The following is a 24,374-nucleotide window of genomic DNA, read 5'->3' as shown; positions in this document are numbered from 1 at the left end:
TTTCATGCATGTTAACATTAGAAGCCTCCTCCCTAAGTTTGTTTTATTCACTGCTTTAGCACACTCTGCCAACCCGGATGTTCTAGCCGTGTCTGAATCCTGGCTTAGGAAGACCACCAAAAACTCTAAAATCTCCATCCCTAACTACAACATTTTCAGACAAGATAGAACTGCCAAAGGGGGCGGTATTGCAATCTGCTGCAGCGATAGCCTGCAGAGTTCTGTCCTACTATCCAGGTCTGTACCCCAAAAATTTGAACTTCTACTTTTAAAAATCCACCTCTCTAAAAGCAAGTCTCTCACCGTTGCCGCCTGCTATAGACCACCCTCTGCCCCCAGCTGTGCTCTGGACACCATATCTGAACTGATTGCCCCCCCCATCTATCTTCAGAGGTCGTGCTGCTAGGCGACCTAAACTGGAACATGCTTAACACCCCAGCCATCCTACAATCTAAGCTTGATGCCCTCAATCTCACACAAATTATCAATGAACCTACCAGGTACCACCCCAAAGCCATTAACACGGGCACCCTCATAGATATCATCCTAACCAACTTGCCCTCCAAATACACCTCTACTGTTTTCAACCAAGATCTCAGCAATCACTGCCTCATTGCCTGCATACGTAATGGGTCAGCGGTCAAGCGACCTCCACTTATCACTGTCAAACGCTCCATCAGGCCTTTCTAATCGACCTGGCCCGGGTATCCTGGAAGGATATTGACCTCATCCCGTCAGTAGAGGATGCCTGGTTATTTAAAAAAATGCCTTCCTCACCATCTTAAATAAGCATGCCCCATTCAAGAAATTTAGAACCAGAAACAGATATAGCCCTTGGTTCTCTCCAGACCTGACTGCCCTTAAGCAACACAAAAACATCCTATGGCGTTCTGCATTAGCATCGAACAGCCCCCGTGATATGAAACTTTTCAGGGAAGCTAGAAACCAATATACACAAAGGCTAGCTTTTTCAAGCAGAAATTTGCTTCCTGCAACAGAAACTCAAAAAAGTTCTGGGACACTGTAAAGTCCAGGGAGAATAAGAACACCTCCTCCCAGCTGCCCACTGCACTGAGGATAGGAAACTCTGTCACCACCGATAAATCCACTATAATTGAGAATTTCAATAAGCATTTTTCTACGCTGGCCATGCTTTCCACCTGGCTACCCCTACCCCGGCCAACTGCACTGTACTCCCCACAGCAACTCGCCCAAGCCTTCCCCATTTCTCCTTCTCCCAAATACAGTCAGCTGATGTTCTGAAAGAGCTGCAAAATCTGGACCCCTACAAATCAGCCGGGCTAGACAATCTGGACCCTTTCTTTCTAAAATGATCTGCCAAAATTGTTGCAACCCCTATTACTAGCCTGTTAAACCTCTCTTTCATTTTGTCTGAGATTCCCAGAGATTGGAAAGCAGCTGTGGTCATCCCCCTGCTACAGACCTATCTCTATCCTACCCTGCCTTTCTAAGGTCTTCGAAAGCCAAGTCAACAAACAGATTACCGACCATTTCGAATCCCACCACACCTTCTCCGCTATGCAATCAGGTTTCAGAGCTGGTCATGGGTGCACCACAGCCATGCTCAAGGTCCTAAATTATATCATAACCGCCATCGATAAGAGACAATACTGTGCAGCCGTATTCATTGACCTGGCCAAGGCTTTCGACTCTGTCAATCACCACATCCTCATCGGCAGACTCGATAGCCTTGGTTTCTCAAATGATTGCCTCGCCTGGTTCACCAACTATTTCTCTGATAGAGTTCAGTGTGTCAAGTCGGAGGGCCTGTTGTCCGGGCCTCTGGCAGTCTCTATGGAGGTGCCACAGGGTTCAATTCTTGGGCCGACTGTATACATCAATGATGTCGCTCTTGCTGCTGGTGAGTCTCTGATCCACCTCTACGCAGACGACACCATTCTGTATACTTATGGCCCTTCTTTGGACACTGTGTTAACAACCTTCCAGACGAGCTTCAATGCCATACAACTCTCCTTCCGTGGCCTCCAACTGCTCTTAAATACAAGTAAAATTAAATGCATGCTCTTCAACGGATGGCTGCCTGCACCTGCCCGCCCGTCCAGCATCACTACTCTGAACGGTTCTGACTTAGAATATGTGGACAACTACAAATACCTAGGTGTCTGGTTAGACTGTAAACTCTCCTTCTAGACTCTCATCAAACATCTCCAATCCACCTTTCTTGGTTGCTAGGTGCAACTTTAAGAAAAATATTATATTATAAGAAAAATATTATTATTTCACAAAAGTATGGCACTGGGCCTTTACTAGTCCTGTATTAGCGGACCGATATAGCCATCTGTAGCGTGGGGTAAAAAAAAAACATTCTAAACAGCAGGTTCGAGTCCCAGTCGGGGCTACCCCAATAATTCACTACATTGGACTATAGGACATAGTGACAAACAACCTCTCCTATCTCTTCATTCTTCTCTCTCTCCCTCTGTCTGTCTCTCTGTCTGCCCCTCTCCATCTGTGTTTTAACTGTAGGAATCCTGGCTATGGATTGGCTGACTGTCCGGAGGCGGACAGAGACAGGAGATGGGAAGGGACATCTGCTACCGCTGTGGATCCACTGAACACGAGATCAAAAGCTACCTCGCTAAAATAGACCCAGCACTGGATGTGTGCCTCAATAAGCTGTTGCACTATCGTATGAGAAGGAAAAAGAGAGAAGGGGGGGCTTAAGAAGGGAGCGATATAAGAGGGAGAGAGTGTGTATCCACCAGTGTGTTGTTTGTTGTACCTATGTGTGAGTGTGTGTGTTGTCTGAGACGAATGGTAGAATCGTGTGCTGTTTTGTTGTGGCTCCTGACTCATTTGTGATCTCCCTCTCTCAGGTGAATGCCCATATGCCAAGAGTTTCATCTGTGGTAAGACTGGTTACAGGTCCTGCCCAGACAACCCCAAAGGACTACACCGCAGGTGCAGTAGTCACACACACACACACTCTCATAGTACTAAACTATGCAAATACATCAAACAGACAATCCATAACATTGTCTCTTCTCCTTATATGTAGAAGGATGTTGTCTTGTGTGTGGTTCAGTAGAACACATCCAGAAGGATTGTCCTGAGCACCAGGCTGCATGTTAGTAACCTATTCTACATACAATATATTTCTCTCTGAATATCCCTCTCTTGTCAGTTCTATACAATATATTTCTATCTGTATGTCCTTCTTGTCTGTTCTATTTCTATCTGAAAGTTCTGTACAGTTTCTGTCCTTAATGCACTCCAAGATGTTACTTGACTGATGTGTGTTTGTCCAATACCCCTGCAGCTAAGCAAGTGACCTTGGGCTGGCTGTTCAATAACATGAGTACTGACCATGAGGAAGTGCACGTGCCTGTGAAGAAACTCCCTCCCAAACAGGCCAATCAACCCAAAGGACTCGCCAGATTGGACAGGACTGACTAGCACAGAGCAGACTGCACATCCCAGGACTAAATCCATGAAGGTCAATGTTCTTGCTCAGAGCATTAAAAAAACAACATCCACAGATCCATAGTCAGTGGAAATGGATAGCTTCTCTTGAAAGAGGTCTGTGTTCTCACACCGTGGACACCGTTTTAGGAATGTATATGATTCATATGGAGGGACTAGACTATATTAGACTGGAGACTGTGGTGTGCTGTACACCAGCTAACAGGGGTGTGTTCAGTTCAATTAAACATTTGCCATGTTCAGTAATGGCTTGTACTGAACGACACATTTCCCCAAAACATTCTTGAGCAGCCCAAGTAGTGCCATGGTCTGATGTCACAGGAGAAGGAGAGGTGTGTTGGATCAATGTGAATGATATGATAAGTTCAACTGATATTATGAATTTATTTTGTATATGATGAATTTCCTTTTAATAAAGGAGGAGTTAAACAGTCCCTCTATCCTCTCCTGTATCTAAAGATGTGTTTGTCTGGTAGCCCTCTTTGTTATAGGTTTCCTGTTTAGTGATGTATTCTCTCTTCCATCCCCAGCTGTCAAAGAGAAAAATCTAAGGTAAAACATTTAGCTTTTATTTGTCATTTACAGAATAGGTTTTGTCATTATGAGTATCATTATGTCACTGTACATTACTCGCATCAACATCTAAAATATTTATAGAAAAATGAAATAAATAAGACCTACACCACATACATGAGCTAAATTTGCTCTGAATTGTTACAGAAACATCAAAAATACATTTTGGGTAACTGTAAATGTAACACCTGTATTAGCAGCCATGGACAGTTCTGTATTGTTAGAATCTGTGCTGCTGTGTCAGTTCACCATCATGGACTCATGCTTAGTGTGTGAGTCAGTAGAGGGTAGTGATGAGGTCTCTCTCCAGGAAGGTGGTACATGCGCTAGCCGTCTCCTCCATAGACCTGGACCAGCCTGCCAGGTTACCTGCTACATACGGCAAAACACCTGACGTCACCTGGTTGTAGTAACACACCTGGAACACAAAATAAGACACCTGGTGTTAACACATTTGATTAATAGTGAGGTCTATGGAGGGCTACTGAAGACGTGATGAAAGCTAACAAGTTATTATACTGTGCTTATTAACCCTATAAAAAAATTCATTTAAATGACTTTCATTTATCTGCATGACTTTATATTTAGCCTCACAATGAATTGTTTCACCATTTTCTTTTCAGGAAACTAGGGCTACAAGTAGAACCCAATTTGAAATAAACAGTTGCATTCATGAATTTTATTGACAAATGTCCATTTAAAAAAATAAGATCCGCCAAAGAAAACAAAACAGACAAAAAAAGCATTTATAAGAATGTTGTAAGTACAGATGGTTTGCTCTGTGGAAAGTGAAGATCCTACTAGTGAGTGACAACTATGTGAGCTTATTGCAGTATTATAGACACTAGGTGGTGAGGGTAGGTAGCAACACATCTGCCACGCTGATCCTCAACACTAGAGCTCCCCAGGGGTGCGTGCTCAGACCCCTCCTGTACTCCCTGTTCACCCACAACTGCATGGCCAGGCACGACTCCAACACCATCATTAAGTTTGCAGACGACACAACAGTGGTAGGCCTGATCACCGACAATAACGAGATAGCCTATAGAGAGGAGGTCAGAGACCTGGCCGGGTGGTGCCAGAATAACAACCTATCCCTCAACATAACCAAGACTAAGGAGATGATTGTGGACTATAGGAAAAGGAAGACCGAGCACGCCCCCATTCTCATCGACGGGGCTGTAGTGGAGCAGGTTGAGAGCTTCAAGTTCCTCGGTATCCACATCACCAACAAACTAGAATGGTCCGAACACACCAAGACAGTCGTGAAGAGGGCACGACAAAGCCTATTCCCCCTCAGGAAACTAAAACGATTTGGCATGAGTCCTCAGTTCCTCAAAGGTTCTACAGCTGCAACATCGAGAGCATGCTGACTGGTTGCATCACTGCCTGGTACGGCAATTGCTCGGCCTCCGACCGCAAGGCACTACAGAGGGTAAAAATTGTCAAAGACCCCAGCCACCCTAGTCATAGACTGTTCTCTCTACTACCGCATGGCAAGCAGTGCCGGAGTGCCAATTCTAGGACAAAAAGGCTTCCCAACCATTCTTACCCCCAAGCCATAAGACTCCTGAACAAATGGTTACCTGGACTATTTGCATTGTGTGCCCCCCCAACCCCTCTTTTACGCTGCTGCTACTCTCTGTTTATCATATATGCATAGTCACTTTAACTATACATTCATGTACATACTACTTCAATTGGCCCAACCAACCAGTGCTCCCGCACATTGGCTAACCGGGCTATCTGCATTGTGTCCCGCCACCCGCCAACCCCTCTTTTACGCTGCTGCTACTCTCTGTTTATCATATATGCAGACACTTTAACCATATCTACATGTACATACTACCTCAATCAGCCCGACTAACCAGTGCCTGTAGATAGCCTCACTACTGTTATTACTCACTGTCTTTTTACTGTTGTTTTTATTTCTTTACTTACCTATTGTTCACCTAATACCTTTTTTGCACTGTTGGTTAGAGCCTGTAAGTAAGCAATACCTGTTGTATTCGGCACACGTGACAAATAAACTTTGATTATATTTTATTTGATAAGTCCTGGGATTTCCTATGATCTTCGACGTAGAGGAACCCCTTACCTTCTACTCTTGTGTGGCTTCTGAGAGTCATAGAGCAAAACATGTGTGTCCGTGAGAGTCTCAGGTTTTCATAGATAGCTTTTAATAGTTTGTAGCGCAAACCATTCAGACTCTACGGACGTTTTTGTTAAATGTCCTGGCCCTGGTCCCTTCAGAATCTGCCCTCGTCTCACAAACACCTCTCTAACTCAGCCTCCGTTAATCACACAGACTAATAGACAAATCCAACCAAGAAGTCTGTAGCTCAAACACACAATGTTTTAAAGGGGTTAGAAGTCCAAAATGTGCCGTGTGTCAGGGGTGGGACTGTAGGAGTTAATGGACTCTGCCGTGTGTTTGGGGTGGGACTGTAGGAGTTAATGGCCTCTGCCATGTGTCAGGGGTGGGACTGTAGGAGTTAATGGACTGTGCGGTGTGTCAGGGGTGGGACTGTAGGAGTTAATGGCCTCTGCCGTGTGTCAGGGGTGGGACTGTAGGAGTTAATGGCCTCTGCCGTGTGTCAGGGGTGGGACTGTAGGAGTTAATGGACTCTGCCATGTGTCAGGGGTGGGACTGTAGGAGTTAATGGACTGTGCGGTGTGTCAGGGGTGGGACTGTAGGAGTTAATGGCCTCTGCCATGTGTCAGGGGTGGGACTGTAGGAGTTAATGGCCTCTGCCATGTGTCAGGGGTGGGACTGTAGGAGTTAATGGACTCTGCCATGTGTCAGGGGTGGGACTGTAGGAGTTAATGGACTCTGCCATGTGTCAGGGGTGGGACTGTAGGAGTTAATGGACTCTGCCATGTGTCAGGGGTGGGACTGTAGGAGTTAATGGCCTCTGCCGTGTGTCAGGGGTGGGACTGTAGGAGTTAATGGACTCTGCCATGTGTCAGGGGTGGGACTGTAGGAGTTAATGGCCTCTGCCATGTGTCAGGGGTGGGACTGTAGGAGTTAATGGACTCTGCCATGTGTCAGGGGTGGGACTGTAGGAGTTAATGGCCTCTGCCATGTGTCAGGGGTGGGACTGTAGGAGTTAATGGCCTCTGCCGTGTGTCAGGGGTGGGACTGTAGGAGTTAATGGGCTCTGCCATGTGTCAGGGGTGGGACTGTAGGAGTTAATGGCCTCTGCCATGTGTCAGGGGTGGGATTGTAGGAGTTAATGGACTCTGCCGTGTGTCAGGGGTGGGACTGTAGGAGTTAATGGCCTCTGCCGTGTGTCAGGGGTGGGACTGTAGAAGTTAATGGGCTCTGCCATGTGTCAGGGGTGGGACTGTAGGAGTTAATGGCCTCTGCCGTGTGTCAGGGGTGGGACTGTAGGAGTTAATGGCCTCTGCCGTGTGTCAGGGGTGGGACTGTAGGAGTTAATGGACTCTGCCATGTGTCAGGGGTGGGACTGTAGGAGTTAATGGACTGTGCGGTGTGTCAGGGGTGGGACTGTAGGAGTTAATGGCCTCTGCCGTGTGTCAGGGGTGGGACTGTAGGAGTTAATGGACTGTGCGGTGTGTCAGGGGTGGGACTGTAGGAGTTAATGGCCTCTGCCGTGTGTCAGGGGTGGGACTGTAGGAGTTAATGGCCTCTGCCGTGTGTCAGGGGTGGGACTGTAGGAGTTAATGGCCTCTGCCGTGTGTCAGGGGTGGGACTGTAGGAGTTAATGGACTCTGCCATGTGTCAGGGGTGGGACTGTAGGAGTTAATGGACTGTGCAGTGTGTCAGGGGTGGGACTGTAGGAGTTAATTGACTGTGCCGTATGTCAGGGGTGGGACTGTAGGAGTTAATGGACTGTGCGGTGTGTCAGGGGTGGGACTGTAGGAGTTAATGGCCTCTGCCGTGTGTCAGGGGTGGGACTGTAGGAGTTAATGGCCTCTGCCGTGTGTCAGGGGTGGGACTGTAGGAGTTAATGGACTGTGCGGTGTGTCAGGGGTGGGACTGTAGGAGTTAATGGCCTCTGCCATGTGTCAGGGGTGGGACTGTAGGAGTTAATGGACTCTGCCATGTGTCAGGGGTGGGACTGTAGGAGTTAATGGACTCTGCCATGTGTCAGGGGTGGGACTGTAGGAGTTAATGGACTGTGCGGTGTGTCAGGGGTGGGACTGTAGGAGTTAATGGCCTCTGCCGTGTGTCAGGGGTGGGACTGTAGGAGTTAATGGCCTCTGCCGTGTGTCAGGGGTGGGACTGTAGGAGTTAATGGACTGTGCGGTGTGTCAGGGGTGGGACTGTAGGAGTTAATGGACTGTGCATTGTGTCAGGGGTGGGACTGTAGGAGTTAATGGCCTCTGCCGTGTGTGCGTGCTTGTTAGTGATGTGCAGTTCGCCAACAATTTGTTATTTTTCAGCAACTCTTTTTACTGACTCGAGAGTCCCGATTCGTTTTTCTGAGTGGCACGTTCATTACAGTAATTTGTTCGACCTGCTGGCCGCAATGAATTCTACCGGATTGATAAGTGCTCCTCCAGCTCAGTGGCTCTGGAGACATGCTCTCACTAACAACTGTCTGTCACATATGCACGTAGGAAAATAGGCCATGCTGCAGGTAGCATAGAGAAGAAAAATACATGTTAAGAACTGTTAATTGATCTCATGGTGCAAATATGAATGCAATTAATTGATTATGTATTGTTATGATGGATACAACTTTGTTGAACCAAAACATGCACAGCCTCTGCTCAACAAACTCGAACTCGAGAATGAATGGTTTGGGAGGGGCTTCTACAGTTCGCAAATTATATTGTGCTTATCACCCTCACAGCAGTCAAGCAGTTGCATGACACCAAGAATCATTCACAATCTAGTCCTGTTGTGGCCGCAACTAGACCTCTTTTCAAAGGAATCAAGGAATAATCGTATATGTATGACTAGCAATCACATGTACATAGTTTAAATCACAATTTTGCAAGACTGTCACAAATGACAGCGCCAATAAGCCTTTTTTGGTGAATGAGATGTGACTCTGAGAGGCTTGTAGAGTCATGACTCGAGGTTTCAGTTCATCGTTCACCGGTAGGGGGTCTTGCATGCACTGGGTATTACTTAATCAAATGAACAAAATGAGTTTAAAGATTTGTTCTTTTAACTGAACGACTCAAAAAGATCAAAGTCAGTAAAACGAGCCAAACTTCCCATCACTAGATGGGAATAGACCTTGATGAAAAGGTAGTGTGTGTCAACTAGGCAAATGAGAAAGCCAAAACAAAATCATACAAAGCAAGACTACACGGAGGTCCAAGGGAGTGTCGTAGGCAGTCAGTGTGTTGGTGCGTCTGCCTCACCTTGCAGCTGTTGAGTCCCAGGCTGTGGATGAGGAAACCGGCACACTTGGCCTCGCTACGGAGGAAACCCTCCACAGGGGGAACTGTTGTCACAGTTACCGACCTCAGGGCCACCACATAGGGGTCACTGTAGAAGAAACACACATATAGTTACAGAAATCAGAATGAACACATAACCATCACCCCTGTAGAAGACAGGAACACACACACACATTATTCTGAAGGAAACCTTACCCGTCTTTGCAGGGCTGCCTCTTTGATAGCAGGAACACAAAGTCACGGCTCTTGCCTCCATTGATGGGTGGGCATTTAATATGATATACTGTCTCTTCCTCATCCGCCCTCTCCACCTCCTCACAGCTCCTACAGAAAGAAGGGGGTGTGAGAGGTTAAAGGTTTAGTTAGTTTAATGAATATAAAGCTCTGTGTTGGTCATACTTACAGGTAGTGTTTGTCCCAAAGAGGTCGCAGCGTGAGGTCAGCCAGTAAGGTGAAGGCATGGAGGGCAGAGGTCATGACCTCCATCTGAACTTGGACACAAAGCAGCTCCACCTCCTCATGGACATACACAGCGACCTGGATACACAAACATACAACAGAGAAAAGACAACGTAAAAGCAAAATGGTGTCCAACTCCAAAAAGGACAGAGAATCTCCTTTACAAAATTGCCATATAATGCCTCCGTTCATGCATGTGTGTGTTTCTTACTCTGTCACTGATGCTGCTGGCTTCCCAGTCTTGTTTCCCAGCCAGTACAGTCAGAGCTGCTACATTGTTATAGCCCAGATACACCTGCAGGGGGCGATAGGAGAGAGAGACAGTCAGCTGAGAAATAATGAGTGTATCTCAGCTTCAAAAAACTTGTCATCTGGCATGGCAGCTGTGGTAGAAAAAGTTCTCAATTGTCATACTTGAGTAAAAGTAAAGATACCTTAATAGAAAATGAAAAGTGAAAGTCACCCAGTAAAATACTACTTGAGTAAAAGTCTAAAAGTATTTGGTTTTAAATATATGTAAGTATCAAAAGTAAAAGTATAAATTACTTCAAATTCCTTATATTAAGCAAACCAGAGTAATTTACAGATAGCCAGATGGCACACTCTAACATCCTTTACAAACAAAGCATTTGTGTTTAGTGAGTATGCCAGATCAGAGGCAGTAGGGATGACCAGGGATGTTCCCTTTAAAATACAATAATCCTGTCCTACTCAGCATTCAAAATGTAACGAGTACTTTTGTGTGTTAGGAAAAATGTATGGAGTAAAACGTACATTATTTTCTTTAGGAATGTAGTGAAGTAAAAATAGTCAAAAATACTTAAGTAAAAATACTTTAAAGTACTACTTAAGTACTTTACACCACTTCATGGCAGCAATGTGGCTAGAACAATGGTTGCTGGTAGTGTCATGTTCATTACATGGCTGTAGTACCTGGTTGCTTTTGTCCCAGGGGACAGAGAGAGGAGCCTCCTCCTTACAGGATAGGATGTGCTTTCTAGCCATGCGTATTCTCTTCCTGACAATGGCAGACAGATATCTTCTCTCCCCGTCCTGGGTGGTGTATGTGACTTGGGGGAAGGCAGGTACGTCACCAGGTGTGTTAGCTAGCTGGTAGATGAGGAAGGCACTGTTGATGTGACGCGGTTTGTTCGCGGTCCACTCCTCACAGTTATAGGCCTCCACTCGGACACCTACCTCGATACTATACACACAGGCGCACACACATTTTAAATTCTGTGAGCGATTATCTGAAAGGTAAGACAGATGACTAGAAGTGTTACCTGTTGTTAAATGTGTTGTTGACCACAGCCTTAAAGACCAGTCTGTCACCTACAGAGGAGGGCCCTCTGAAGCGAAACATGTCTACAGACCTCAGAGAGGGGAAGCAGCCACACAGACGACTGGAGAGAGAGAGACAGAGAGGGTTAGTAGTGTGTGTGTGTGTGTGTGTGTGTGTGTGTGTGTGTGTGTGTGTGTGTGTGTGTGTGTGTGTGTGTGTGTGTGTGTGTGTGTGTGTGTGTGTGTGTGTGTGTGTGTGTGTGTGTCTACCTGGCTGCCACTGTGGCTGCATTCTCCATCCAGGCCATGATCTGTCCTCCGAAGGTGTTGCCATGGTGATTAGCATGTGGAGGCAGTACCAGCTCGATGCTCTCTACACGCGTGAACTCTGTGGACACAGCAGACAGCGGGTCTCTCCTGCTACACACACCCGGAGAGGAATAGTTACCTGATGGAGAGGAACATGTACAGACATGGGGATTAAAAAGAGATGCAATGACACGCCTAGAACAACTAATCACCAACTCAGCAATAGCCCTCAGACAGACATGTACGTTGCTTCATCATGTGGCTCTGACAGAGAGCATTACACATAGATAACCCACTGGGCACACTGTGTCATTTCAACGTGGATAATTGGGTAATTTATTTATCCGTTATTTTACCAGGTAAGTTGACTGAGAACACGTTCTCATTTGCAGCAACGACCTGGGGAATAGTTACAGGGGAGAGGAGGGGGATGAATGAGCCAATTGTAAACTGGGGATTATTAGGTGACCGTGATGGTTTGAGGGCCAGATTGGGAATTTAGCTAGGACAGCGGGGTTAACACCCCTACTCTTACGATAAGTGCCATGGGATCTTTAATGACCTCAGAGAGTCAGGACACCCGTTTAACGTCCCATCCAAAAGACAGCACAGGGCAGTGTGTAGGGGCATTGGGATATTTTTTTTTAGACCAGAGGAAAGAGTGCCTCCTACTGGCCCTCCAACACCACTTCCAGCAGCATCTGGTCTCCCATCCAGGAACTGACCAGGATCAACCCTGCTTAGCTTCAGAAGAAAGCCAACAGTGGTATGCAGGGTGGTATGCTGCTGGTAATATTTGTTTGAGATGTTGATCAATGAGATTACCCACTCAAAAAGACAGCCAAAGGTTTATTGAATTTCCAATGTGTTATCACTACATTTTCAACCATTCAAAAGAAGAGCAAAGTTCAATTGGGAATAAAATGTCAGATATTTAGTTTATTTATTCAACAGATTAATGTGATATCACTGTACTCCATCTAATAGCAGAACCAAATTACCTGGATTCCAGTTGAGATTACATTAAAAGTACATCATGGTGCAAGTGATCAATGCTGTTTGAGATATTGCGCAGATTATTAAAGAAATTGTGAAGATCTCCACAGACCCGCTATCTTCAACTTGCACGACTTATGCGATTACATAAGAAGATATGTATAGTCATAGTAACCTCAATATGGCCATGGATTTGTTACTCATTTTAAGGTTGAATGTTACATAACTTTAGGCTATTTGCTGTATTACAAAAGTAGTATTGAATTGTGTTTGGTTGACAACGCAACCAAATATCAACATTAAAAAGACATATCTACTGCTTGGATAGTTCCATCTGAGCCACTGTTATGTTTGGTTGAGTTGGAGACATGAATCTAATATAACATGTGTTAACTTATCAACAAGTTAACACACTATTTATTGTATTTTAAAAAGTGATAATGAATTATGTTTGGTTGTCAACACATATAACGTCTGCTTGGATAGTTCCATCTGAGCCACTGACTTATTCTGGCTTTAATTCCAGTTTGTCTACAAACTAATAATTAATATGTTGGAGTCACGTCTCCATCTCAACCAAAAATCTAAGTTACAGAATAGGACTAAATCAAATCAAACTCTAAATGAACTTCAAATATAGTTTGATTTGATTTAGTCCTATTCTCTAACTTAGATTTTTGGTTGAGATGGAGAAGTGACTCCAACATATTAATTATTAATTTGTAGACAAGCTGGAATTAAAGCCAGAATAAGTCAGTGGTACAGATGGAACTATCCAAGCAGAAGATACATCTCCTTCAAATGTTGATATCTGGTTGGTTTGACAACTAAACACAATGCAATATCACTACATTTTAAATCAAGCTTGAAACCCCAGGTCGATTGTATGGTCTATTTTTAGTTGATTACTGGGATCAATCAAACATTTCCCGTTGATGTCTTTGTAAATGCTATATAGGCTTACATAGCATCATTGATGATTGATAAAGTATGGTCACATTTCATTTGCTCTGTTAAACCTACCCTTTGGAATGACTTTGATCGTAACAGTGAATCTATTTGTTTTTTAAGTGGAGATCTTTCAACAATCATTCTCACGATAGCACATTGATAACAGATCTAACAGCTGGGCTTAGTTAATACCTTGGATGTGAGACCAACATGTAGCTGTAGATAGATACATTTTCCAGTAGGAGGTGCTGCCCAGCCTATAGTTTTTTTTCTGGATAGTGGATTTAACTTACAAAATCTTACATTGTTTAAAAAGTACAAATTCAACATAATTTATACAAGGTTTTTGTATTTTGAAATGTGGTTTCCATGATGACATAATACTGTGGTTGAAATTTCACTCTAACAACAGTTTACATTGATTACTTTTTTTAGAAACACTTTTTTCCCCCACATGGTTTCCATGTCACAATACATTGAAAAATGACGTTGAAACAACGTTGATTCAACCAGTTTGTGCCCAGTGGATCTGAAAAGAAATATGTGTTGGCTCTTCTCTTTGTGTTGGTGTGTATGTGAGTGTGGATGTCTTTCTCTGTCCTCTTGCTGACTCTTAGCCCTTTCCATCAGAGCACTGTACCAAACAAACTCTATTTCTCCTCTTTCTCAGCTACAAAGGTATTTATTTGTTTATATTTGCCGATTGAAAATGAGTTCAAGGGGCAATTATACACAGTGCCTTGCGAAAGTATTCGGCCCCCTTGAACTTTGCGACCTTTTGCCACATTTCAGGCTTCAAACATAAAGATATAAAACTGTATTTTTTTGTGAAGAATCAACAACAAGTGGGACACAATCATGAAGTGGAACGACATTTATTGGATATTTCAAACTTTTTTAACAAATCAAAAACTGAAACATTGGGCGTGCAAAATTATTCAGCCCCTTTACTTTCAGTGCAGCAAACTCTCTCCAGAAGTTCAGTGAGGATCTCTGAATGATCCAATGTTGACCTAAATGACTAATGATGATAAATACAATCCACCTGTGTGTAATCAAGTCTCCGTATAAATGCACCTGCACTGTGATAGTCTCAGAGGTCCGTTAAAAGCGCAGAGAGCATCATGAAGAACAAGGAACACACCAGGCAGGTCCGAGATACTGTTGTGAAGAAGTTTAAAGCCGGATTTGGATACAAAAAGATTTCCCAAGCTTTAAACATCCCAAGGAGCACTGTGCAAGCGATAATATTGAAATGGAAGGAGTATCAGACCACTGCAAATCTACCAAGACCTGGCCGTCCCTCTAAACTTTCAGCTCATACAAGGAGAAGACTGATCAGAGATGCAGCCAAGAGGCCCATGATCACTCCGGATGAACTGCAGAGATCTACAGCTGAGGTGGGAGACTCTGTCCATAGGACAACAATCAGTCGTATATTGCACAAATCTGGCCTTTATGGAAGAGTGGCAAGAAGAAAGCCATTTCTTAAAGATATCCATAAAAAGTGTCGTTTAAAGTTTGCCACAAGCCACCTGGGAGACACGCCAAACATGTGGAAGAAGGTGCTCTGGTCAGATGTAACCAAAATTGAACTTTTTGGCAACAATGCAAAACGTTATGTTTGGCGTAAAAGCAACACAGCTCATCACCCTGAACACACCATCCCCACTGTCAAACATGGTGGTGGCAGCATCATGGTTTGGGCCTGCTTTTCTTTAGCAGGGACAGGGAAGATGGTTAAAATTGATGGGAAGATGGATGGAGCCAAATACAGGACCATTCAGAAAGAAAACCTGATGGAGTCTGCAAAAGACCTGAGACTGGGACGGAGATTTGTCTTCCAACAAGACAATGATCCAAAACATAAAGCAAAATCTACAATGGAATGGTTCAAAAATAAACATATCCAGGTGTTAGAATGGCCAAGTCAAAGTCCAGACCTGAATCCAATCGAGAATCTGTGGAAAGAACTGAAAACTGCTGTTCACAAATGCTCTCCATCCAACCTCACTGAGCTCGAGCTGTTTTGCAAGGAGGAATGGGAAAACATTTCAGTCTCTCGATGTGCAAAACTGATAGAGACATACACCAAGCGACTTACAGCTGTAATCGCAGCAAAAGGTGGCGCTACAAATAATTTTGCACGCCCAATTTTTCAGTTTTTGATTTGTTAAAAAAGTTTGAAATATCCAATAAATGTTGTTCCACTTCATGATTGTGTCCCACTTGTTGTTGATTCTTCACAAAAAAATACAGTTTTATATCTTTATGTTTGAAGCCTGAAATGTGGCAAAAGGTCGCAAAGTTCAAGGGGGGCGAATACTTTCGCAAGGCAATGTAGTTCCTCTCAGAACAAGATAACCTAAGTCAAGATAACGATACAGATTAGGACACAATATCCCAGGCTGACACACACACGCACACACAGATGTGAGAGAGGAGCGAGAGAGAGAATGAGAGAGAGAGAAATAGAGAGAGGTCTAGACATAGAGAGCGAGAAATACAGAGAGACTGACCGTTGGCTAGTGTGTGGTAGTCTTGTAGCAAGGTACTGAAGGTCTGTTCATTGTAAAGGCGAAGTCTTCGTCTCTCTGAGGCCAGAGAATGCTGCAGCTGCTCCTCTGCAGAACACAGATCCTCCACCGGCCGCAACAACACCTTCTGTGGTCCCGCTGGCTTTCCAACAAAGGTGGAGTAGGCCACACATACCAACCTCTCCACATGTTCCCTCACATCCTGCACTGACACACGGATTCCAACCTACACACACACAATTGTTATATTATACATTCAAATATATATAATACTTGTACATGCGTGCATATGTGTGTGTGTGTGCGCGGGTGCGTGCGTGTGTGTAGTCTTACCTCCATGCTAGTGGTGAACGCTCTGTTGACTTTGGACTTAATGGTGATCACCTGACCAACCCTGCAAACAACATTAGAAATATTAAAAACGTTACTTGCATTTGATTGATTGATTGACTGATTGGTTGACGCGTACCTTCCAGTCTCCTCAAACTGGATGTCGTCCATGGATAGTGTGACACATGCCATCCCAGCATGACGCTCAGCTAAGGGACACACACACACACAGTTATCTCACATTGTTAACCTTTATATTTACAGTATTTATGTTTCATCTCTCCAACTGTGGCCCAAACTACAATTACAGTGACATGCCAATCCTTAACATCCTCATGGTGGATAACACAAATCTCTTATTATGTGTTATTGTGAGCACACACACACACACACACACACACACACACACACACACAGGAATGTTAGTAGGTGAGGGGTCAGTGCACTGCTGTTACCCTGTCTGTCCAGCAATGGCCACTGAAGGTCAGCTCTGTCACACACACCCTACTTGCGTAACTGAGGTGGTGTGTGTGGGGGTGTGTGTGTGAGGTGGCAGACACTACCCCTGACATCTAATCAGTTTCTATTCCTGAACTCTGAACTGTTCCTAGTCTCTATATTGTTAACATTTGCTCAGCATTTACACCAGAGGAAACTCTCCACCTGATATTTAAATAGACATATACAGATGGGAATAGCGGTGTAAAGTTTCCATGAACTTTACATGGTCTACTTGTCTGTCTTCTTTGCATGGAAACAGACACAAAGACACACACATACACACACAGCCACATGCGCGCGCACCAGCACACACACACACACTATATACTGACCAGCGAGGCAGGCGATTGTGTCCATCCATTTGAGTAGCTGCCCAGCACTCAGGTCTCCTTGGTGATCTGCATGGCATGGCTGTATAGACTGGCACATCTGGACATCCATAGGAGCAGGGGTTTGGACACGACATGAGCCCAGGAGAGGAGCAGCCTGAGCAGACCGATGCTTCTGGATCTCTTGGTCCTTATGGGGCTCCACAGGGCATGACCCCCGGTGTACACTCAGGCTCGGAGCATATTGAGTGGGCACAGGGACAGGCCCCTTCAGATCCCGGAAGTAGTGGTTGTCCAGAGTGAAGCCATTCTGGAGGCTTTGGGTCATCATGACCCTGTTGCTTCTCTGAGTAAGTGCAGAGAAAATCAGTATACCAGCCTATCTGAGTCCCTGAGTGAGAGCAAGTGAGCGAGATGGCATTGTAACACCACTCTGTCCCTCCCTCCTTCCCTCTCTCCGTCTGTAAATCTTATCTGTGGTAAATCTTATCTGCGGCTCTAAGCCCTATGACGTAAACACACACCGTTACACACTGTGGCAATGAGTTTCAATCATAGTTCTCACTCAATTTGATGACACGCTCCGACTTTGGGGGGTCTGGCAAGGGAGATGGAAAACTGGACTGGAAACGGCCACCAAACAGCGCCAAACTTAGTCACATGATATGACACACAATCCTCTACATTCTTGATACTTGGCTGGTCCACAGACGTGCGTGCGCACACACATACCTTACACACACTACAGATGGACTCTGACAGCCCGGTGTGCTGATAGTACTCGTGACCCCGGAATAGACCAATAATATCTATCTGCAGACTGCAGTAACTACAAGGGATGATTATAGCCTACCTTATCATGGAGTTTGAGGAGAAACAGAGAAAACTAAATCATACAGCTGTTTTTTTTATTTTTTTACATATAACTTTGGATGCTAGCTAGCAAGCAGACCTCCTTGAAGATAGACCAAAGTATCAGCTATCACACCATGTAAAGGAACAACCTCCACGTTTCTCTCAGAAAATGCAACTAACTGGATTTATGTCAACTCTGTCAGACACTCCGTCAGAATTTTACAATTCCTGTCCAACAAGTGTTTAAATGCCTTGATTATTTCATTCTAAAATTAGATTTTTTAAATATGCAATACAATAAGGGGTCCTTATGGTATGGCTGACCCTGCTCATTTCTGATTCATTTAGGGTTATAGGCAAGTCTGATGGAGTTAACCAACACATCTTTTAGGAATCAACATTTTGAGATAAATATGATTTAAAGTCAAATGGGGCTATTGCAAGAAACTACATATGATCATTTTTCTGTTTGCATCCATTATTGACAGGTTTTAGAATTTTTTTGGGAGAGTTTGAAACTGGTCTCCTTGGCTCCGGACAAGGGTATTGAAATGAATAGTATCACCAGTATTTTGAGAATATCCCCCCAAAATATTTTCCCTCATAGATTCCCCTAAATTAAAATGTTAAGCTCAAATAATGCAACAAAATACATGTTTTTTTCAACTATAAACATTGTTCCCTGTCGGAAAAAGATTGTCCCAGCTTTCAAGAATCGCTGATCTAATTTCCTATTGGATGCTTTCTTCATTCATAAAGACTTTTTATTCAATTTTGATACATTTATTAGCAGAGACCATGTGATATGGAGTGTCATTCTAACTTGTAGGGGACATGGGCCATCAGTTGGACATTGCAGTTGGACATTGATTAGATCACTATATATACACAAATGTATGTGGACACCCCTTCAAATGAGTTAATTTGTTTTTTTCAGCCACATCCGTTGCTGACAGGTGTATACAATCTAGCACAGCCATGCAATCTCCATAGCTAAACAGTGTAGAATGGCCTTAAGAGCTCAGTGACTTTCAACGTGGCGCTGTCATAGGATGCCACCTTTCCAACAAGTCAGTTTGTCATATTTCTGCCTTGCTAGAGCTGCCTCAGTCAACTGTCAGTGCTGTTCATTTGAAAAGGAAACGTCTAGGAGCAGCAACGTGTAGTGGTAGGCCACATAAGCTCACAGAACGGGACCGCTGACTGCTGAAGTGTGTCTGTCCTCGTTTGCAACACTCACTACCGAGTTCCAAACTGCCTCTGGGAGCAACATCAGCACAATAACTGTTTGTAGGGAGTGACCGAGCAGCCGCATACAAGCATAAGATCACCATGTGCAATGCCAAGCGTCGGCTGGAGGGGTGTAAAGCTCGCTGCCATTGGACTTTGGAGAAGTGGAAATGTGTTCTCTGGAGTGATGAATCACGCTTTACCATCTGGCAGTCTGATGGACAAATCTGGGTTTGGCGGATGCCAGGAGAACGCAACCTGCCTCAATGCATAATGCCAACTGTAAAGTCTGGTGGAGGAGGAATAATGGTCTGGGGTTGGTTTCCATGGTTTGGGCAGACCCGTTAGTTCCAGTGAAGGGAAATCTTAACGCTGCAGCATACAATGACATTCTAGACGATTCTGTGCTTCCAACTTTGTGGTAATAGTTTGGGGGAAAGCCCTTTCCTACTTCAGTATGACAATGCCCCCATGCACAAAGCCAGGTCCATACAGAAATGGTTTGTCGAGATTGGTATGAAAGAAATTGACTGGCCTGCACAGAGCCCTGACCTCAACCCCATCGAACACCTTTGGGATGAATTGGAACGCCGATTGCGAGCCAGGGCTAATCGCTCAACATCAGTGCCCGACCACACTAATGCTTAGCAATGTTCCAAAATCTTGTGGAAAGCCTTGCCAGAAGAATGGAGACTGATATAGTCATGTAGTGTATCTTCAATCTACTGTTTGATCAGGAACTGGGTCAAGTGGGCAGGTTACCGCACTGGGCACACACTGGTTGAATCAACATTGTTTCCAAGTCATTTACACCGAAATTACGTTGAAACAACGTGGACTAGATGTTGAATAGAGTATGTGCCAAGCGAGACAAAAGGTGCTCTTTGCTATCATCCAGGCCCCCGATCAAGATAGCAATAAAACAAACACGAGCTGTGGAATGACAAACTCTTGTGTTTTTAAATTATCTAGGCAAATTAATACATGAAGGAATTCAATTAATTCACTCATCCTGAAAGATATATTAGTGAAAACACATGTTGGGGATATTATCTTGAAACTCCGTCAGTATAGCAGAAGGGGCCGTGTGTAAACTCCAAATCTGATTGGCTGTTGTCTCATTCCCCCTCCGCAAACGAGATCCCGGAGCCTTGGTAAGAAACGTGTTTTGTTTTGAGAGTGCTCTTTTAATTTGTTAAACTTTCTCAGAAACATTGAAAACCTTGAACAGAATGGGCCTATTGCAACCATCGATGACTACCAGGTTATCGCCAGCTGATCTCTCCTTAATAAACAATCATATACAATCACCCGCACAGCTGATCTCATTTGCATACTTTGTTGGCCATCATATTACCATTCCCTAAAGCTGATGTCTGTGTTAACTTTTAATTCTGCATTCAACCAAAATCTCTGTTATAAAAAAAACTTGTTTGCCCCTCACACAACAGATCACTTGATGTCGCTTCGGTGTCAAACAAGCTTTTAAGCAGACAGCTTTTTGGAGAGAAAAAACTATATTGCCTTCTCACTTCCAGGAATGTTGAACGTTCGTCAAACATTTTAAGGTTTACAATCTAGCTAGTTAGCTACATCAATGTAGAACCGCAATATTGCGACAAGAATACACAAAGCATGCATGCTAGCTAGCTACACTGAACAAAAATATAAATGCAATATGTAAAGTGTTGGTCCCAGGTTTCATGAGCTGAATTAAAACAAACCAGAAAGTTGCCATATAATCCAAAATATTATTTCTCTAAAATTTTGTGCACAAATGTGTTAGTGAGCATTTCTCCCTTTCCAAGATAATGTATCCACCTGACAGGTGTGGCATATCAAGGAGCTGATTAAAAAGCATGATCATTACACAGGTGCACCTTGTGCTGCGGACAAAAAAGGCCACTCTAAAAAGTGCAATTCTGTCACCCAAACACATCTCAAGGAGTGTGCAATTGGCATGCTGACTGCAGAAATGTCCACCAGAGCTGTTGCCAGAGAATTGAATGTTCCTTTCTGAACCATAAGCCGCCTCCAATGTTGTTTTAGAGAATTTAGCAGTACGTCCAACCGGCCTCACTACCTCAGACCACGTGTAACCACACCAGCCCAGGACCTCCCCATCTGGCTTCTTCACCTGCGGGATCATCTGGGTCCAGCCACCCGGACAACTGATGAAACTGTGGGTTTGCACAACTGAAGAATTTCTGCAAAAACTGTCAGAAACCGTCTCAGGGAAGCTCATCTGTGTGCTCGTTGTCCTCACCAAGGTCTTGGCCTGACTAGTTCAGCGTCATGGGAAAATGCTCACCTTCGATGGCCACTGGCACGTTGGAGAAGTGTGCTCTTCTTGGATGAATCCAGGTTTCAACTGTACCGGGCACATGGCAGACAGAAACCGTTTCAGGGAAGGTCATCTGTGTGCTCGTCGTCCTTACCAGGGTCTTGGCCTGACTGTAGTTCGGCGTGTATGGCGTCGTGTGGGCGAGTGGCTTGCTGATGTCAATGTTGTGATTAGAGTGCCCCATGGTGCCTGTGGGGTTATGGTATGAGCAGGCATAAACTGGCATAGGCTACAGACAATGAACACAATTGCATTTTATCGATGGCAATTTGAATGCACAGAGATGTTTCCGCATGATAATGCACGGCCCCATGTCGCAAGGATCTGTACGCAATTCCTGGAAGCTGAAATGAAAATGTCCCAGTTCTTCCATGGCCTGCATACTCATCAGACATGTCACCCATTCCGCATATTTGGGATGCTCTGGATCGACGTGTAAGACAGCGTGTTCCAGTTCCTGCCAATATCCAGCAAGTTCACACAGCCATTGAAGAGGAGTGGGGTAACATTCCACAATCAACAGCCTGATGAACTCTATGCGAAGTGTGTTGTGCAGCATGAGGCAATTGGTGGTCACACCAGATAGTGTGACCACCATATCTGTGAGCAACAGATGCATTTCCATATTCCCAGTCATGTGAAATCCATAGATTAGGTCCTAATTCACTTTTATAAATTGACTGATTTCATTTTATGAACTGTAAATCAGTAAAATCTTAGACATTGTTGCATGTTTTTGTTCAGTGTCGTTTCAGTTAACTACCAGCCGTACAGTAAACTACCAGCCGTACAGTCGCCTCTGTTCATTCATCCTTGGTGCATTTAGACAGACCCATTTTCATAAATCTCAAATGGCTTTATGATGCTCTCTCATATCTTCTTCTGTACCCCATCTCTCTCATATCTCCTCCTGTACCCCATCTCTCTCATATCTCCCTCATCTCCTCCTGTAGCCCATCTCTCTCATATCTTCTTCTGTAGCCCATCTCTCTCATATCTTCTTCTGTAGCCCATCTCTCTCATATCTTCTTCTGTAGCCCATCTCTCTCATATCTTCTTCTGTAGCCCATCTCTCTCATATCTTCTTCTGTAGCCCATCTCTCTCATATCTTCTTCTGTAGCCCATCTCGCTCATATCTTCTTCTGTAGCCCATCTCTCTCATATCTTCTTCTGTAGCCCATCTCGCTCATATCTTCTTCTGTAGCCCATCTCTCTCATATCTTCTTCTGTAGCCCATCTCTCTCATATCTTCTTCTGTAGCCCATCTCTGTCATATCTTCTTCTGTAGCCCATCTCTCTCATATCTCCTCCTGTACCCCATCTCTCTCATATCTTCTTCTGTAGCCCATCTCTCTCATATCTTCTTCTGTAGCCCATCTCTCTCATATCTTCTTCTGTAGCCCATCTCTCTCATATCTTCTTCTGTACACCATCTCTCTCATATCTTCTTCTGTAGCCCATATCTCTCATATCTTCTTCTGTACCCCATCTCTCTCATATCTCCCTCATCTCCTCCTGTACCCTAGCTCTCTCATATCTCCCTCATCTCCTCCTGTAGCCCATCTCTCTCATATCTCCTCCTGTACCCTATCTCTCTCATATCTCCCTCATCTCCTCCTGTACACCATCTCTCTCATATCTCCCTCATCTCCTCTTGTACCCCATCTCTCTCATCCTCATCTCATCCTGTACCCCATCTCATCCTCATCTCCTCCTGTACCCCATCTCTCTCATCGTCTCCCTAATGTCCTCCTGTACCCCATCTCTCTCATCCTCATCTCATCCTGTACCCCAATTCTCATCGCTCCCTCATCTCCTCCTGTACCCTCTCCCATCTCCTCTTCTACCCCATCTCTCTCATCCTCATCTCCTCATGTACCCCATCTCTCTCATCCTCATCTCCTCCTGTACCCCATCTCTCTCATCGTCTCCCTAATGTCCTCCTGTACCCCATCTCTCATCCTCATCTCATCCTGTACCCCAATTCTCATCACTCCTTCATCTCCTCCTGTACCCCAACTCTCTCATTTCTCGCTCATATTCTCCTGTGCCCCACTTCTCTCATCCTCATCTCCTCCTGTACCCCATCTCTCTAATCCTCATCTCATCCTCTACCCCATCTCTCTCATCCTCATCTCCTCCTGTACCCCATCTCTCTCATCCTCATCTCCTCCTGTACCCCAAATATCTCATCCTCATCTCCTCCTGTACCCTAATTCTCTCATCCTCATCTCCTCCTGTACCCCATCTCTCTCATCGTCTCCCTAATGTCCCCCTGTATCCCAACTCTCTCATCCTGTACCCCAACTCTCATCACTCCCTCATCTCCTCCTGTACCCTCTCTCTCTCATCTCCTCCTGTACCCCAACTCTCTCATATCTCCCTCATATTCTCCTGTGCCCCACTTCTCTCATCCTCATCTCCTCCTCTACCCCAACTCTCTCATCCTCATCTCCTCCTTTACCCCATCTCTCTCATCCTCATCTCCTCCTGTACCCTCTCTCATCTCCTCCTGTACCCCAAATGTCTCATCCTCATCTCCTCCTGTACCCCATCTCTCTCATCCTCATCTCATCCTGTACCCCATCTCTCTCATCCTCATCTCCTCCTGTACCCCAAATCTCTCATCCTCATCTCCTCCTGTACCGCAATTCTCTCATCCTCATCTCCTCCTGTACCCCAATTCTCTCATCCTCATCTCCTCCTGTACCCTCTCTCATCTCCTCCTGTACCCCAAATCTCTCATCCTCATCTCCTCCTGTACCCATCTCTCTCATCCTCATCTCCTCCTGTGCTTCAACTCTCTCATATCTCCCTCATCTCCTCCTGTA

At 44.7% G+C, this 24,374-nt stretch overlaps 1 protein-coding gene and 1 pseudogene across 1 annotated transcript; one reads left to right on the top strand and one right to left on the bottom strand.

The window, feature by feature from the left end:
• Positions 1 to 2,497: 2,497 nt before the first annotated feature.
• Positions 2,498 to 3,438, top strand: LOC139409650 (zinc finger CCHC domain-containing protein 9-like; annotated as a pseudogene).
• A 580-nt stretch (positions 3,439 to 4,018) lies between these two features.
• LOC139408516 (acetyl-coenzyme A thioesterase-like) lies at positions 4,019 to 17,754 on the bottom strand. Its single transcript, XM_071152498.1, has 12 exons — positions 17,117 to 17,754; positions 16,423 to 16,492; positions 16,287 to 16,347; positions 15,936 to 16,179; positions 11,431 to 11,608; positions 11,163 to 11,282; positions 10,813 to 11,083; positions 10,091 to 10,174; positions 9,824 to 9,957; positions 9,616 to 9,744; positions 9,382 to 9,508; positions 4,019 to 4,456 (listed from the first exon to the last, which is right to left on the bottom strand). Exons 1-12 carry the CDS (start codon positions 17,442 to 17,444, stop codon positions 4,316 to 4,318), a joined length of 1,887 nt encoding a protein of 628 aa, XP_071008599.1. The 5' UTR covers positions 17,445 to 17,754; the 3' UTR covers positions 4,019 to 4,315.
• Positions 17,755 to 24,374: the final 6,620 nt, after the last annotated feature.

This window comes from Oncorhynchus clarkii, chromosome 5 (genome assembly GCF_045791955.1).
Source record: "Oncorhynchus clarkii lewisi isolate Uvic-CL-2024 chromosome 5, UVic_Ocla_1.0, whole genome shotgun sequence".
NCBI lineage: Eukaryota > Metazoa > Chordata > Actinopteri > Salmoniformes > Salmonidae > Oncorhynchus > Oncorhynchus clarkii.
Note: the sequence above shows the minus strand (reverse complement) of the source record. Positions and strands in the feature narration are given on the sequence as shown.